General features: G+C 44.4%; 1 protein-coding gene across 27 annotated transcripts in view; it reads right to left on the minus strand.

Annotated features, from left to right (window-relative positions):
* Positions 1-13,152: 13,152 nt before the first annotated feature.
* The window catches only part of ZNF836 (zinc finger protein 836), a 28,797-nt gene continuing 23,968 nt past the window's right edge, over positions 13,153-17,981 (minus strand). For all 27 annotated transcript variants that reach the window (XM_078361132.1, XM_035283643.3, XM_078361131.1 and 24 more), the window contains one exon: positions 13,153-17,981. This exon is cut by the window's right edge and continues 9 nt beyond it. In XM_078361132.1, coding sequence (XP_078217258.1) covers positions 15,322-17,981 — 2,660 coding nt within the window. In that variant the 3' untranslated portion in view covers positions 13,153-15,321.

Below are 17,981 nucleotides of genomic sequence, written 5' to 3' on the forward strand. Positions count from 1 at the left end.
AATCATTTTTATTTAGCTGGGCGCAGTGGCTCAAGCCTGTAATCCCAGCACTTTGGGAGGCCGAGGCGGGTGGATCATGAGGTCAAGAGATCAAGAACATCCTGGTCAACATGATGAAACCCTGTCTCTACTAAAAACACAAAAAATTAGCTGGGCATGGTGGCGCGCACCTATAATCCCAGCTACTCAGGAGGCTGAGGCAGGAGAATTGCCTGAACCCAGGAGGCGGAGGTTGCGGTGAGCCGAGATCGCGCCATTGCACTCCAGCCTAGGTAACAAGAGTGAAACTCTGTCTCAAAAAAAAAAAAATCATTTTTATTTAAACATTTTTTTGGAATATAGCAATATATTCCAAAAAAACAGGCAGTGAACAGACCCGTTTCCCATATATGGAAATAAATGTCTCCCTCTTGGGCAAATGGTATGGCAGATTTGCCAGTAGTTCCCTTTAAAATATTGAATTTTTAAACACTTAATGTTCCTCAGCTGTGATGCAAACCTACTGAATGTGCAGCATTCACCAGATCGTCTCTGGATCATTCCTGCTGGAATTGTGACGAAAAGGAAGCAAGTAAAACTGGTGTAATCAGAGTGTTCATGCTGCCTGCTGTGCCATGAGTAATAGTTGTTTTGCATTGTTCTTTTCCTTTTTTAAAATAAACATTTTAGGAGTATTTATGTTCCCAGCAAAATTCGTCGGAAGGTATGGCAATTTACCCTATTCTCCCCACCCTCACATATACAGTCTCCTTTCTACCAAATCCCACACCGGAATGGTATGTCAGTTACAGTTGATGAATGTATACTGATACATCGTTATCAGCCAAGCCCATAGTTTACATTAGGGTTTACCCTAAGTATTGTTTGATGTCTACTGACATGTATTCAGCATTATACTAGCATATACAGTACTTTCACAGATCTTAAAATTCTCTATGCTCCACTTATTCTTCTTTTTCTCTTACCCCTCGAAATCACTGATCTTTTGGGTGTCTACATAATTTTGCCTTTTTCAAAATTTTATGTAATTGGAATTACACAATATGTAGCCTTCTCAGATTGGCTTGTTTCACTTAGCCGTATGCATTTAAGGATCATCTATGTCTGATTCGGCTTGACGGTGCATTTCTTTTTATTGCTGAATAATGTTCCATTGTCTGTATAAACCACACTTTATCCATTCACATGCTGCAGGATATCTTGGCTGCTTTCAGGATCTGGGAAGCATGGGCCAACCTGCTGTAAACATTTGGGTGCAGGTTTTTGTGCGGACATAGTTGCAACTCATTTGGGTAAATATAGCAAGAACTGCAGTTACTAGATCACATGGTAAGTAAGTGTAGTTTTGGAAGAAGCTGCCAAACTGTCTTCCAAAGTGTCTGTACTATTTTGAATTTTCTTTTTTTTTTTTTCTTTTCTCTTCTTTTTTTTTTTTGAGACAAAGTTTCGCTGTTGTTACCCAGACTGGAGTGCAATGGCACCATCTCGGCTCACCGCAACCTCCACCTCCTGGGTTCAAGCAATTCTCCTGCCTCAGCCTCCTGAGTAGCTGGGATTACAGGCGCGTGCCACCATGCCCAGCTAATTTTTGTATCTTTAGTAGAGACGGGGTTTCACCTAGTTGACCAGGATCATCTCGATCTCTTGACCTTGTGATCCACCCGCCTCAGCCTCCCAAAGTGTTGGGATTATAGGCGTGAGCCACTGTGCCCGGCCTGAATTTTCGTAAACAGTGAATTACAGTGTCTGTTACTTCACATCCACGCCAGAATTTGGGGGTGTCATTATTTTGGTCATTTTGGTAGGTGTGTACATGGATCTCGTTACATCACTTTACCATTTCCTAATGAGATTTAATGTTACATCTCTTTTAATATGCTTATATCCCATCTTAGCATCTTCCATGATGAGATGTTTTTTCTGGTCTGTCATTTTAGAAATCTGGTTCGTATTTTGTTACTGAGTTTTGATAGGACTTTGTATATTTTGGAAAACATTCTTATATCAGATATATCTTTTTTAAATATTTTCTTGGAATCTGTGGGTTGTCATCTCATTCATTTGACGGTGTCTTTCATAGAGCAGAAAATTTTAATTTAAATGAAGTCCAAATCTTCACTTATTTCTTTCATAGAGCATAGACCTTTTAGTGCTAGATCTAAAGAGCAATTGTGAAACCCAAGGTTACCAATACCTTGTATTATGCTTTCTTCTAGGAATTTTATTGTTTTGTGTTTTACATTTACATGTATGGTTCATTTTCAGTTAAATTTTGTGAAGGGTTTAAGGTCTATGCTCAGATTTAATAACTAATCATTATATAAAATGTATAGCTTACTTCTATCTAAAAAGATTAGGAGATTTTGTAGTTTTCACCCAAAGTAGAGCCTGGACACCATGTGTTAATGGATTATGAGTATCACCCTATTGGCCACCATTCCCCTATCTCCCACCAAGAAGGCATGGGATTATTGGCCACCACTCCCCTATCTCCCACCAAGAAGGCATGGGAAGGGCAGGCCACCTTTTTCTTGGCATGCAGTGCCTACCTGAATGTCCAGGACTCAGAGGTCAGCTTCCCTGTGGGCATGGAGGTACAAGAGCTTGAGAAGCTGCAAAGTGGATATTGGTATGTGAGGTTTGGGGAGCTGGAGGTCTGGGCCTCATTCTCATTACTTGGTGCTTGATGAGAATGACCAACCTGACCCCTTTGACAAAGAGCCAGATGCAGTAACCGCCAAGAGCAAGCAGAATGAGGGCAAGTCAGACATCCTGGAAAATATTGAGTAGTTCCAAGCTCCGAACACCCTAAGCCAGAGCCAGAAAGACACCATCCATTCCCTCAGGCCCCCTGGGGGCTTTGGAAAAACCTGAGGTGCCATGGCCATGAAGACGCAGAATGCCACGTGGCAGGTGACGGTCAGGTCCCAGTTGGTTTTTGTGTCCCTGCCACTCAACAAAAAAAGCCTGTCGTGTGCCCCGTGGAAGAATGAATTGCTCAAAACTAGGGACTGCCTCAGAAATGTCCTCCAGAACTCCTTCAGCACGGCCAGTTCCATGGCCCTTGAGACCAAGAGATGCCTCAGCCACCAGCCAGGACTCAGATTCACCCCTGCTGCTCCCCTGGTGCAGTGGCATTTCTGTGTTCCCCGTGGACGCTAAGCCCATCAAGAAGTCTCAGTTCATCCACAATAACCTCAAAACATGCTCATCTTTATTGCCTGCTGCTAGGAGATAAGGAAAGGACAGGCTCTCAGTAGGGGGTTGCCCATGCATGGTCTGGAGAAGAACCCCAAGGGCTGGTGGTACTGCCAGATCTTGGATGGAGTGAGGCCCTTCATGGGCTGGGTGTCCTCCAACTACCTTGAGAAAAAGGACTATGGAGAGCATGGGGTCTCCCCAGCCTTACTGTGCCACCAGATGAGTGGTGAGATGAAGAAAAAATGGAAAGGAATAATTAGAGGAGTGGAGGGTGGACAAGATTAAACTCTTCAGAATGTGTGACCTCAAACATGCCCCCACTCCAGCCTGTCCCCCAGCTGGAAAGTAGGGTCTGGTGGGTCCTACATTGAGTAGGGAAAATAATGATCCAGGGAATCTCTGGCTTGGGATCCAGAGCCAAGAAATCTGAAACGTACATGTGCACCTTGAGGACTTCATTGAGGAACTACATGTCATTTGGGACAAGCTGTGTGGGAACCTCCAATTGTGCCTTTGCTATAAATCTGTAAAATTTGTAGTCATATGGGGCCTTCTGTGTCCTTCCCCTGCTTGGCTCAGTTTTCGTTGCTGGCGTCTTGCCACCGGAGGTAGCCCTTATGTCATCCTAATCTGTATTCGTGAATTTTGCTGGTTTCCCAGGGGTCCCTACTGCCTGCCACAGGTGGGCGCATTAGAAAACACCACTGGCTCTGGGGCTTGGAGGTGTCTCTGGAGCTCAAGCCTATCCCTGTGCCAGGCCACTGTCACTCTCAGTTGAAAATAAAGCAGTTCCCATGTTCCAGCAAGGACCACTTTTCAAAGCTGTCACTATCCTGTTCTTGAGAAGAGAGCCTGCCCTCCTTGGGAGGCCTTATGGAGACACAGCCAGTGCCAGATTTTATAGAGAGGGCGGATGAAGCCATCAGTTTCTTTTTTTCTGCATAGACTATTTTGGGTGTCTCTGGGTGGGCAGTTCCTTTTCATGTTTCAGGAGAGGTCTGTTGATTTGAGGGTTATATGTCAGGCCTTTGGTTCTGGTCTCATGTTAGAGGTTGTTTGGGGCCCAAGGTTGGTCAGCCTCACAAGGAAAAGGGATAGATAGTGGATGGGGCTTTTCTGTTGTATCCTGTGGGAGGGTTGTTTTACTTTGGTTCTGGTTTTGCATTCTTCCCCCTCTACTGACCAAAACCATTTTCATTTGGTTGCCACTGTGTGGACAATGCTGGGACATGGTGATGGCTTAAAGAATTTGAGGCTGGGTGACTCACAGATTGCATATATGATGAAGGAGAGAAACTGTTCTTCTGGTTCCTGCCCCCACCTCCAGAGGGCAGAAAACTTCCTGAGGAAGAAGGAGGGTGCTGTTCAGGATCTAGACTTTCGGAAGAGTCAGCTCCCAGCCTATTGAGGAACTGCCATTCTGCATGTGTTCTCCCAGATAGGTGGGGCTGAAAGCCTAACAGAAGCAGCCTCTGCCCACACCCTTGGCTGAGAGGATCCCAGCTGGGCCCCCTGGGTCAGGCTGAAGTCCACACTGCCAGCCTGTTCTTTTTGGCCTTCTGGCCATGCCACAGGTGCCCAAGAAGATGGAGAATTCCCATGCCAGGAGCCAACCTGGTCTTCCCGAGGGGCAGAGTCCCAGTAAAGAGAGAGGCAAGAGAATAAAGTTCCCTGTAGGTTCTCAGCCAAAAGAATGTATTTTAAACATGGGAAGTCATTTATAAGACATTTAAAAAAATAAAAACTAGCATAGCCTATGCAGAAAACCAACATATAAAATGACTTGAAAATGTGATTTGGGCTTGGCACGGTGGTTAAGCCTGTAATTCCAGCACTTTGGGAGGCAGAGGCAGGCAGCTTGCTTGAGTAGTTCAAGATCAGCCTGGGCAACATGGCGAAACCCCTTCTCTACAAAAGAGTGAAAATTAGCCTGGCATGGTGCTGAGCACCTGTAGTTCCAGCTACATAGAAGGCTGAAGTGGGAGGACTGCTTGAGCCTAGAAGGTAGAGGCTGCAGTGAGCCATGATTGTGCCACTGCACTCCAGCCTGGGTGACAGAGCTAGACCTTGTCTCAAAAAATAAAATAAAATTATAAATTTGAGTTAAGTCTCCAGTCGCCTTTGCCTGAACTGACCTGAAAATGAGAAGAAAATCTATGACCCTCATCAGGTTGAGAAGTGTATCAAAACTTGATCCTGGATTTCACCCTTTAAAAGATCCTCTCTTAGTGTAAAATGCAACATTTGTAATACATACGGGAATATTTTTGTCTGTCTTTCATTGCTCACACAGTAGCAAAAAACACATATTAGACAAAAATCATGCAAATGTCATGAAGATGAAAGGCATTTTGCCAATACTTAGTTCATCCTCCTTATCAGAGACTTCATTCTGAGCAAAGGTCTGACTCAGAGAGTTATAAGGCCTTTAGGTATCTCTCATGTTTCATGAGATACTAGAGAATCCATAACAGAGAGAAGTCACATAAATACCGTGTGTGTGTGTGTGTGTGTGTGTGTGTGATAGTGTGTGTGTGCGTGTGTGTGTGTGTGATAGTGTGTGTGTGTGTGCGTGTGTGTGTGTGTGCGTGTGTGTGTGTGTGTGTGTGTGTGATATGTGGCAAGGTCTTAAAACTCCCATTTTGCAAGTAACTGTAGAATTCACAATGGAAAGAAACAACATAAATATAATAAACATGATAAGGCTGTTATCAAATTTCCAGACCGTTGACGTTACTAGAAAATTCATACTGAAGATAAACTTAAAGATGTAGCAAATATGGCCGGGCATGGTGGCGCGTGCCTGTAATCCCAGCTACTTAGGAGGCTGAGGCAGGAGAACTGCCTGAACCGAGGAGGCGGAGGTTGCGGTGAGCCGAGATCCCGCCATTGCACTCCAGCCTGGGTAACAAGAGCGAAACTCCGTCTCAAAAAAAAAAAAAAAAGTAGCAAATATGATAAGGGTTTTATCAAATATTCACGTGTTTGGAATCATGAGATAATTTATCCCGGAGAGAAACTATGCAATGTATTGAGTGTGGCAAGGTCTTTAGGTAATGGTTTATCCTAAGGTTTCACTAGAGGATTTGAGAAATATGTAAATTAAGATTGTTGCAATATATATGTGATATGAAATTGCATGCAGCACAATACCAGATAGAACAGAAGTGTTCTCTAAATGTGGTTAATTAACATCCATCTACAGCTTTTGTTCAAAGGAAGAACTGTTACCCAATACAAGGTATTTACTGTGAGTTGCTCAGGTGTTTGGTGTATTGAACAAAGAATTGAACAAAATGCACAAACGAAGCTACAAAAGATACAGCAACAAAAGAACAGGATAACAAAGGCCCAGATTTATTGAAGAACCCTGAAAGCACAATCCACAGAGTGGGAGCGGGCTCCAGCAATTGGCTCAAGAGCCTACCCAATTAGCATTTTTATAAAGCCAAAAGAACTTGGAAATACCCCTTGGTGTCCTTTAGAGGCCTCCAATCCTTCATAGGATACACCTTATGAGGGACTGGCCTGTGACCAATCAGAAGCTGAAGTGGAGGCTTGGCCCACAATCAGGCTGCTGCGGAAAGTTCTGTCTGGGAGCACCTGTGGCCTGTATGCTGCCTAATCTTGCTCTCCTTGTGCTTCTGCCTTAACCTTTGGTTACCCTAGCTCCCTATTCTCCTGCCTCAAGACAATGCAAGACGGTGAAATGAAATCTAGGAAGGTAAATCAAGTAGGCCTTTGTCTAATACTTCAAATGTCTAACATTGAGATTGAAGGAAATCAGTGTTAATTTCACCTTAACATCATCTCCAGTTCTTCTCTTTTTCATTAACATTGCCAAAATCATCACTATCTTTTCCCTCTTTTACTGCGATGAATACAAGATCTTGCATCTACAAGGCATTGTATGGTAGGGTGAGAAGATCAGAATTTTTTTCAGTTTAAGGTAAAGTTAGTGGATAGTTTTGTTTGTTTTACTGATTTATAATTCATATAACACAAAATTAATTTTTTTTTTTTTTTTTGAGACGGAGTTTCGCTCTTGTTACCCAGGCTGGAGTGCAATGGCGCCATCTCAGCTCACTGCAACCTCCGCCTCCTGGGTTCAGGCAATTCTCCTGCCTCAGCGTCCCGAGTAGCTGGGACTACAGGCACGCGCCACCATGCCCAGCTAATTTTTGTATTTTTAGTAGAGACAGGGTTTCTACTAAACCTGGGTGGGGAAAATGGAGAAATATTGGTCAAAGGGCACAAATTCTCAGTTATAAAATAAAGAAGTTCTGAGGAATCTAACGTATTCCATGGTGAATATACCATATTGGATATTTTAACATTTTGGAACGTTTTTGAAAAACCTAATGAATTACCAGGTAAAAAATTTTTAAAAGGTATTATTTAGAAATTAATGACATCAATTGATTAGGATGCCATCAAATCTTATTTCAGAAGTTACCAGTTATTTATAGAACAAACTAAATAAACTAAAATTTATCTCAAACTTCCAAAATAACAATGAATTAACTGTAAAGCAACTACAAGGAGAAAAGTAAATCCATTAGCAAAACAAAACAAAACAAAAACACTCTCCACCTTCCTTCAGAGAAGGCCTGCGTTCCTTCACTGCAGGCCTGGAGAGGTGCTTAACACATGTAATCCCAGCACCTTCAGGGGCTGAGGAGGAAGGAGGGCTGCTTGAGCCGAGGAGGTCCAGGATGCAGTGAGCCACATAATGTTACTGTACTCCATCCAGCCTAGGCGACAGAGACCCTGACTCCAAAAGAGAAAAAAACAAAACAAAACAAACAAAGATATATCTTGTAGTAACACTCAGTCATTTCTTGCCTATTTTTTCCCTCCTCCGTCCTCTGCTCCATCCCGGGACAGAAGAGTTACAACGTGACTGAGTCAAGTCTCTTCTCTATGGCTAAATGGGGATTCCAAGTATCTTTTGATACGAATAAATACAAAATGCAAAACCCTTTCAGAAGAGTGGTAATTTTCATCCTCATGAGCACAATGTAAAGAATCAAAGTTTAAATTAGAGTATAAAGCCACAAATTAGAGGATTACAACCACATCCATATCCAGTCAACTCACCCTCATCTGGATGGGGTCCTCTCCCACTTTCTTCACCACCATGTGTTTCCCTCTCTCATTCTGCACCTTTCCCCCCTTTTCTGTTTTTCTCCCCTTCTTTTGTTCCCTCCTTTATGCCTGTTCTGCCCACTGCGCCCCAACTTATTTCACCTCTTGTTGCTTTCTCCCCAAACTTTCCCATTGCACCCAATCTTCACGTATTTCTCCTTCTCTGCTCCCCTGTCAAATTCCCTCCTTCCTGTTAACATCTCCTTTGTTCCCGCTCTAGCGCCCCCCACTTCCTAGGCTTCCTCCCTTCTGTGGTTCTCCTACTCTGCTTTGTCACCCACTGCCCTTTCAGTCCCAGCACCCCGTGGCTCTGTCAGCCGCAGCTCCAACGCTTTCACCTTCTCCCCCTGTCTGTCTGCAGTGCCTCCTCCTTGGCCGCCCCTCTCTGTTTTGCTGCCTTTCATCTCCCTAAAGGTTCCCCTTTTCCCTAATTTCTCTATGTGCTTTTCTCCCCTGCTGTTTTCTCCATGCCTCCTCTTTCACTCTTGCTCTCTTTGCAAGTCCCTAAATTATCATCCATTTTGCCTTGTACTTAAGGTCTCCCTCATTCTTTTCTCCTGTTTTTCTTTCTGTTCCGTTGCTCCCCCTTTTCCTCTCCCGATCCCTCTCACCCACCCATTCAGGAGGAAGGGGAAGGAACAAGATGCCCACCTCCCTGAAGAGCACATTTTTCACTGGAGTAAACTTTGGAAAAGAAGAACACTGGGTGTGACGAGACACACTCAGGTCACTTCCCGCAAGGCCGTGTCAGGAAAAGCAGTGGCTGTGGAGGGGAAGCCTGGGGAGCGGAAGGACCCGGCGTGAGGAGGACACAAGGTGGCGGGGGAGGGAGGCTCAGAACAGGGAGGGTCTGCAGAATCCCAGGACCTGGGAGAAGTGGCTCCTTCAGCGGGTAAGTGGCCCTGAAGCTCGGGGGTCTCGACGGGCGGGCATCCACCTAGCGAGGGAGGACTTGACTTGGTAAGAGTTTTAGGCAGAACACACCTGAATGGGGTCATCTACATGGTCCTAAGGCAGGAAGCAACAGTCTCAGATTTTAAACCGAAAAGATAGCAATTCTCGGATTTACTTGGGGAGAAGTGGCTGTTGAAGGGACAGAGAAGCTATGAATATTTTAAGGTTCCCTATGAATACTTCAGGGATCCCCAAATCACAGCGATGGTGAAGGGAGAACTGCGAAGTTCACGTTTAATCCAGGCAGACGAAACGAAGCGACGTTTAATACACGTGGACAGAAACACGTGCACAGGGATTATGTCCCTTCCCCGGTGCAATGTGCTTCCGGGAGTGCCGGAAACTGCTCCGGGACAGAAAAAACTGGGAAGCCAGGGGGCGTGGTCTGGACTCGCAGCGATTAGGCAGGGGGCGGGGCCTGGGCGCCGCGACAGGCAGGGGGCGGGACTGAAAGGGGGGCCTGACTTGGGGAGGGACCAAGAGAGGGTGAGGCAGGGCCGGCTGCGGCGTAGGTTGTGGTGGGGTTTCATAGTGTAAATGGAGCCGAGATGGAGCCTGTTATTCACTCTGCTTCTCAGGCAGCACGTGTTTGGTTTTTGTGTTTTTTTTTTGAGACGGAGTTTCGCTCTTGTTACCCAGGCTGGAGTGCAATGGCGCGATCTCGGCTCACCGCAACCTCCGCCTCCTGGGTTCAGGCAATTCTCCTGCCTCAGCCTCCTGAGTAGCTGGGATCACAGGCACGCGCCACCATGTCCGGCTAATTTTTTGTATTTTTAGTAGAGATGGGGTTTCACCATGTCGACCAGGATGGTCTTGATCTCTTGACCTCGTGATCCACCCGCCTCAGCCTCCCAAAGTGCTGGGATTACAGGTGTGAGCCACCGCGCCCGGCACGTGTTTGGTTTTCTATTTCTTGTCCTGTGAAGCAGTGTTGCTTTCCGCCTGGTTTAAGTTAGTGTTTCGGAATTTATGGTTAAAGCTTAAAGTTGTGGTCCGTTTATATTGGAAACTAAGATGATTTCTTCTTAAGTTAAACTGCAGCCTGTGTGACAGAGAGGGTCCCTGTCTCAAAAAAAAATTCGTTGGGATGGGGTGAAGGGGCTTGGCATGTAAGAAAGATAGAAATTTTGGTAGTCCAGAGCACAGAGTGTAATGAGCAGAATCCTGTTTCCAAAAAACCGTGTCCTGCAGCGCTAACGCCCACTACCTCAGAATATGACCACATTTAAATGTAGGGCATTTAAAGAGGTGATTAGGTTAAAATAAGCTTGTTCGAGTGTGCTCCGAACCCACTAAATGAGTTCCTTATGAAAAAAGGAGATTTGGCTGGATGCAGTGGCTCGTGCCTATAATCCCCACACTTTGGGACGCCAAGGTAACCGGGAGATAACTTGCGTTCTTCTGTTAGCTGAGGTGTTTGATCATAAATGAAAGCAGAAAGTTTGTGAGTTATTTACATTATTTCCACAGAAAGGCTATATGCCCTAGGCCATAAAGAAAAAGAGATCCTCCGGGCACGGTGGCTCACGCCTATAAATCCCAACACTTTGGGAGGCTAGGCGGGCAGATCACGAGGTCAAGAGATGGAGACCATCCTGGCCAACATGGTGAAACTGGTCTCTACTAAAAATACAAGCATCTGGGCGAGTGGCCCACGCCTGTAGTCCCAGCTATTCAGGAGGGTGAGGCAGGAGAATTGCTTGAACCTGGGAGGCGGAGTTGCAGTGAACTGAGATTGCCTTACTGCACCCCAGCCTGGCGACAGAGCAAGACTCCGCCTCAAAAAGAGAGAGAGAGAGAGATCTACAGCTTATCTGCTTCCTCCATTTTGTTTATCTGTCCTGAACCATAAAGAATGATTTATAGCTTATTTGCTTTCTCTTTGCTTCCCCCTGGTCCTTCCAGGCTGACTACTTTTCCCCAATTAGGGCTCTACAGACTCTACCCTAAAAGGGCATTTTTCTCACCCTCCTATAAAATCCCTCCCACAAACCAGGATCCTATTTCCCAGCATGAAAAGTTTGTTGGGAAAAAAAACTGAGGTAGAATGGACCTTCTTTCTCTTCTTCAAAACTACTTCACCCCTTCTTCTCTCTCCTGTCTTTATATTTCTAGATTGGCCTCCCCAATTCTAGGTTCCCAGTAGATCTTCCCGCAAGGGAAGAACCCATAGCGGCTCACCGCAACCTCCACCTCCTGGGTTCAGGCAATTCTCCTGCCTCAGCCTCCTGAGTAGCTGGGATTACAGGCACGCGCCACCATGCCCAGCTAATTTTTGTATTTTTAGTAGAGACGGGGTTTCACCTTGTTGAACAGGATGGTCTCGATCTCTTGACCTCTTGATCCACCTGCCTTGGCCTCCCAAAGTGCTGGGATTACAGGCGTGAGCCACCGCGCCCGGCCAGATGATCTTAATTCTTTCACTGATGCCTCTCAGGGCGAAAGTGTGAACCCGGGGTGACATTGTGAAATGAATGACACTAAGGCAAGACACTTTAAGCCTTCTGTCAAGCCCGCGTAAGGATGGCTGGAGGGCGCCTCGGCTGTGCGGCAGCGGCAGCACTGGGAAAGCACCCGCCGTTTAGCCAGCTAGGGAAGGAGATGTCCAAAATAGCTGAGATGTCTCCTTCCTGGGAGGCATTAAGAGAAAACTCCGCTTCTCCAAGCTCTTGCGGTAGGCCTGACAGCTGTCAAGCCTACAGACAACCGGGGGCTTCATTGTCTCGATGTGATGCTGTGCTTCCGTGGTCATGTTCCATGTCAGTCTCATGATCTGCTTCTGCACCTGGTTCCTTTTTTCTTGTAAGAATTAATCAGTAAAAGTAATGTAAATCTTAATGTCTTTGTGACAAGTATGGGAAATAGGTTGATGCATTATGCCCCTTACCTCATCTCGGCCACGGAAAATTACTGAGCCCCTACTTGTATGACACGTGATGTACTTGACCCTATCACCACCACACCCTCTTTTACCCTGCCCCCCGCTTTTGTACTCAATAAAAGGGAGTGCAGAAACTCCGGGCCACTGCAGGACTCTGCGTTTTGGTTAGCAGTGGACCCCTGGGCCCAAACTTTCTTTGCTCTATCTCTGTGTCTTGTGTCTTTTATTTCTACAATTTTTCATCTCCACTCCAGTAGAGGGCTCACAAGCACCTGTAAGGCTGGACCCTACAAGACCCTGCCCAGGAACTGACTCATTGCAAAAGGACAGCTTCAACTCTCTATGATTTCATTTTCTACCCAACCAATCAGCATTCCCAACTGACCCCTACCCATCAAATCATCCTCAGAAACCCTGATCCCAGAGTTTTCAGGGAAACTAATTTGCGTAGTAAAATTCCAGGTTCCTGTACAGCCAGCTCCATGTGAATTAAACTCTTTTATCTTGATGAATTGGTTCTGTCTAGGCAGCGGGCAAGGAGCACCTGTTAGGTAGCTACAACCAAAAGGGAGGGTTCTTGGATCTTGTGCGAGAAAAAATTATGGGTGAGTTCACACTGTAATGTGAAAGCAAGTTTACTAAGCAAGCAAAGGAATAAGGCGGGGCACAGGGACTTGCGCCTGTAATCCCAGCACTTTAAAGACGCCGAGGTGGGCAGATTGCTTGAACCCAGGAGTTCGAGAGCAACCTCGGCAACATGACAAAACCCATCTCTACAAAAAATACAAAAATTAGCCATGGGTAATGGTGTGCACCTGTAGTGCAAGCTAGTTGGAGAGCTGAGGTGGGAAATCGCGTGAGCCTGGGAGGTGCAGGTTTCAGTGAGCCAAGATGGCATTACTGTATTACTGCTTGGGTGATGGAACCAGACACTGTCTCAAGAAAAAAAGAAAAACGAATTTAGACTCTTTAATTCAACACTGAAATGTTTACTCTTGAAACTCATGACGCCTAGCTTGAGACTCAATTTTTCTTCATGTTAAAAACTTTATACATATCCTTTCTTCATGCATACATAGGACACTTGACACAGCATAATTGTTGAAAATGCTTCTGAAATACTGTTAAGACAAATTGTCTATAATATTTTTGTAACTGTACTATAAAATATATTTATCAGTCAATAAATACTAAATAATTTAATAGAAGATGCATTTTTCAAAGGCTCTAACAAAGCATATTTGAAGTTATCATAATAAACATTGTATTCCGTGATTTCTCGGCTGTAGCATACTTTTTTTTTGAGATGGGGTCTCGCTCTGTTGCCCAGGCTGCAGTCTGCTGGCGCTATCACAGCTCACTGTAGCCTCCACCTCCCCAGGCTCAAGTGATCCCCTCACCTCAGTTTTTGTATTTTTGGTAGAGATGAGGTTTCATCATGTTGCCTAGGATGTTCTCAAACTTCTGGGCTCAGGCAGTCTGTCCACCTCAACCTCCCAAAGTGCTAGGAATACAGGCATGAGCCACAGGGCCCAGCCAAAACTACATTTTAAAAATAGTTTTTTATCATTGTACGCTCAACTAGAAACCATTTAACCCAATGTATGGACTTACATTTCTTCCATTGAAGAACTCGAAGGATCCATATATCAAGGTGGCATTCTCAGATTTGTGTGGCAAAAAATGTACAGAGAAATGACAGATGCTGGCCGGGTGGGGTGGCTCATGCCTGTAATTCCAACACTTTGGGAGTTCAAGGGGGGCAGATCGCCTGAGGTCAGGAGTTCGAGACCAGTCTGGCCAACATCGTGAAATCCCGTCTTTATTGAAAATACAAACAATTTTGGCCAGGCGTGGTGGCTCACGCCTGTAATCACAGCACTTTGGGAGGCCGAGGTGGGCACACGTTCAGCACATTTATAGGATTGTTCTCCGTTATAAATTCCCTCACACTCCAAAAGCAAACATATGATTCGTTAGAAAGTCTTTACTACACTTGTTACATTTGTAAGGTAGCTCTTCAGTATGAATACTCAGGTTTCCGTTTTGATCTTTGGGTAAAGCCTTACCACACACATTACATTTGTTGGCTCTTCTCCAAGTTGTATATTCTGATGTCTAGTAAGTTCTGATGCCTGGAGAAAATCTCTGGCACATGCGTGTAGATTTCCTTTCAGTATAAACTCCCTTACGTCCAATAGCGATTGAACTCTGGTAAATGTTTGGCCACGCTCTTTTCATTTGTAAAGGATCTCTGCACTTTGAATTATCTATAGACCCACACACTTTGATCTTTGAATGGAATGCTTGCCGTACATATTACACTTCCGTAATTTCTCTCCAACATGTATATTCTTATGCCAACTGAGTAGTAAACACTAGCTGAAAACTTAGCTACATTTACTGCATGTTTAAACATATTAGGCTATATTTGAATTGCTATAAAGAAATACCTGAGGCTGGGTAATTTATAAAGAAGTTTAATTGTCTCACAGTTCTACAGGCTTCATAGGAAACATGGTGCTGGCATCTGCTCACCTTCTGGGGAAGCCTCAAGAATGTTAAAATCGTGGTGGAAGGCAAAGGGGGAGTGGACATGTCACATGGCAAGAAGAGAAGCAAACAAGAGGGAGGTTCAATACACTTTTTTTTGAGACAGGGTCTTGCTGTCACCCAGGCTAGAGTGCAGTGGCACGATCTTGGCTCACTGCAACCTCTGTCTCCTGGGTTCAAGTGATTCTCATGCCTCAGCCTCTTGAGTAGCTAGGATTACAGGCATGCATCACCATGCTCAGCTAATTTTTGTGTTTTAGTAGAGACAAGATTTCACCATGTTCACCAGCCTGGTCTTGAACACCTGGCCACAGATGATCTGCCCACATTGACCCCCACTAAATGCTGAGATTACAGGGATGATCCACTGTGCCTGGCCTGCCATATACTTTTAAACAATAATATCTCACCAGAACTCGCCATCCTGAGAAGAGCACCAAGGGGGTGATGCTAAACCATTCTTGAGAAATCCACCCGTTATCCAGTCATATCCCACCAGGCCCCACCTCCAATTCGGGGTATTGAAATTCCACAAGATTTCAGAAAGAAGTAAAAATTATACAAGCTATATCAGTAAGTATGAATTATTTGAACCCAGAAGTTAGGAGAGCATCTAAAGGCCTTGCCACATTCAGTTTAGTTGTAAGGTTCTCTCCAGTATGTTTTGTCTGATGCTTAGTGAGGCCTGAGGGACTAATAAAAGATTTGCCACACTCATTACATTTATAAGGTTTTTCTCCAGAATGAATTATTTGGTGTTTGCTGAGGCAAGAAAACCGCCCAAAGGCCTTGCCACATTCAATACATTTGTATGGCTTCTCTCCAGTGTGATTCCTCTGATGGTACACCAACTTCGACCTTTCGATAAAAGCTTTACCACATTCGTTACATTTATAAGGTTTCTCTCCAGTATGCATCTTCTGATGATTAACCAGAATTGAGCGCACTCTAAAGGCTTTGCCACACTCATTACACGTGTAAGGTTTCTCTCCAGTGTGAATACTCCGATGACGCACTAGTGTTGACTGATGACGAAAGACCTTGCCACATTCACTACATTTGTAAGGTTTCTCCCCCGTATGAATTCTCCGATGCCTTGCAAGGTTTGAAGTGGAATTAAAGACCTGGCCACATTCAACACATTTGTATGGCATCTCTCCAGTATGTCTTCTCTGATGGTAGGTCAGGCCTGTTATATGACTGAAACTTCTACCACAGTGGCTACATTTGTGTGGTTTCTCCCCAGCAGGATTTCTGTGGTATCGTGCAAGTTTTGAGCTTTGGATAAAAGCCTCACCAAACTCATTACAATTGTAAGATTTCTCTCCAGTATGAATTATCAGATGTTTAGTGAGGCTTGAACGCTGAGTATAGGCTTTGCCACAATCGCTACATTTGTAAGGTTTCTCTCCAGTATGAATTTTCCGATGACGTGCTAGGCATGAATAGTAACTAAAGACCTTGCCACACTCATTACACTGGAAGGGCTTCTCTCCAGTATGAATTCTCTTATGATTTGAAAGGTTTCCACTGTCATTGAAGACCTTGCCACACACATTACATTTGTAAGGTTTCTGCCCAGTGTGAATTCTTAGATGACGTGCTAGGCATGAGTAATTCCTGAAGACCATGCCACATTCATTACATTGGAAAGGTTTCTCTCCTGTATGTATTCTCTTATGAATTGAAAGGTTTCCACTATAATTGAAGACCTTGCTGCACACATTACATTTGTAAGGTTGCTCCCCAGTGTGAATCCTTAAATGCCTTACAAGGCATGAATTTTCACTAAAGACCTTTCCACATTCATTGCATTGGTAACGTTTCTCTTTGGTATGAATTATCTTATGTCTAGTGAGTAATGAACCCTGTTTAAAGGCTTTGCCACATTTATCACATTTGTAAGGCTTTTCTCCAGTATGAATTCTCCGATGCCCCGCAAGATGTGAATGCTGACTGAAGACCTTGCCACATTCATTGCATTTGTAAGGTTTCTCTCCAGTATGACTTCTCTGGTGCCTTGCAAGTTGTGAACGTTGACTGAAGACCTTGTCACATATATCACATGTATATGGTTTCTCTCCTGTGTGGATTATCTGATGTGTAGTGAGGCTTGAGCTCCGTTTAAAGGTTTTGCCACATTCATTACATTTGTAAGGTTTGTTTCCGGTATGAACTGTCTGATGAGTTGCCAGGTTGGAACTCTGACTAAAGGACTTTCCACATACATTGCATTTGTATGGTTTCTCTCCAGTGTGGATTCTCTGGTGATTCACAAGATTTGAATTTTGCCTGAAGACCTTGCCACATATATCACACTGATACGGTTTCTCTCCTGTATGGATTATCTGATGTGTAGTGAGGCATGAGCCTTGTTTGAAGGTTTTCCCACATTCATTACATTTGTAAGGTTTCTCTCCAGTGTGAATTCTCTGATGTATTGTAAGGTTGTAACTTTGGCTGAAGGACTTGCCACATTCGTTACATTTGTATGGTTTCTCTCCAGTGTGACTTCTCCAGTGATTTATAAGATCTGAATTTTGTCTGAAGATCTTGCCACATACATCACATTGATATGGTTTCTGCCTTGTATGGACTATCTGATGTACGGTTAGTAGTGAGTCCTGATGAAAGGCTTTCCCACACTCATTGCATTTGTAAGGTTTCTCTGTAGTATGTATCATCTGATGGTTAATAAGACTTGAAGACACTCTAAAGGTTTTGCCACACTCATTACATATATAAGGCTTTTCCCTAATGTGTGTTTTTGCAAGTTGGGTGGGTAATGACAGTTGCAAAAACTCATTCCCGTATTTCCTAGAAATGCTGGTTTGGACACTCGGAAGAATTATTTGAAGCGGTGACACTAAGGAACCATCGTTAACTGTGTTCTCGGTTTGGTTCCATTCATCCGTTTTCCCTGCAGTGTGAAAGTTCTGCAGTTCTGTCAGATGTGACTGGAAGCCTGCTGTAAGCTGACGTTCAGTCCATGTGTTTTCTACATTCTCTCGACTATGTCGACCGCTTTTACCAGTAAGATTGTGTTTATAGGTCATTGGCACTTCTTTAAAATGGATTTCACCATCTTTCCATTGAAATTCAAGGTCCTGTAGATTTTTCTGGGTTTCCCTTGAGTAAATATCTTCAATGTCACAGCATTCATGTCTTTCCAGTGTCATTGTTCGGAATTTTTCTCCTGTATTACTGTTCCCTGTTGGTGGTAATTCCTTGGTCGTACATTTAG

The sequence above is a fragment of the Callithrix jacchus genome, chromosome 22, assembly GCF_049354715.1.
Source record: "Callithrix jacchus isolate 240 chromosome 22, calJac240_pri, whole genome shotgun sequence".
NCBI classification, from domain to species: Eukaryota; Metazoa; Chordata; class Mammalia; order Primates; family Cebidae; genus Callithrix; species Callithrix jacchus.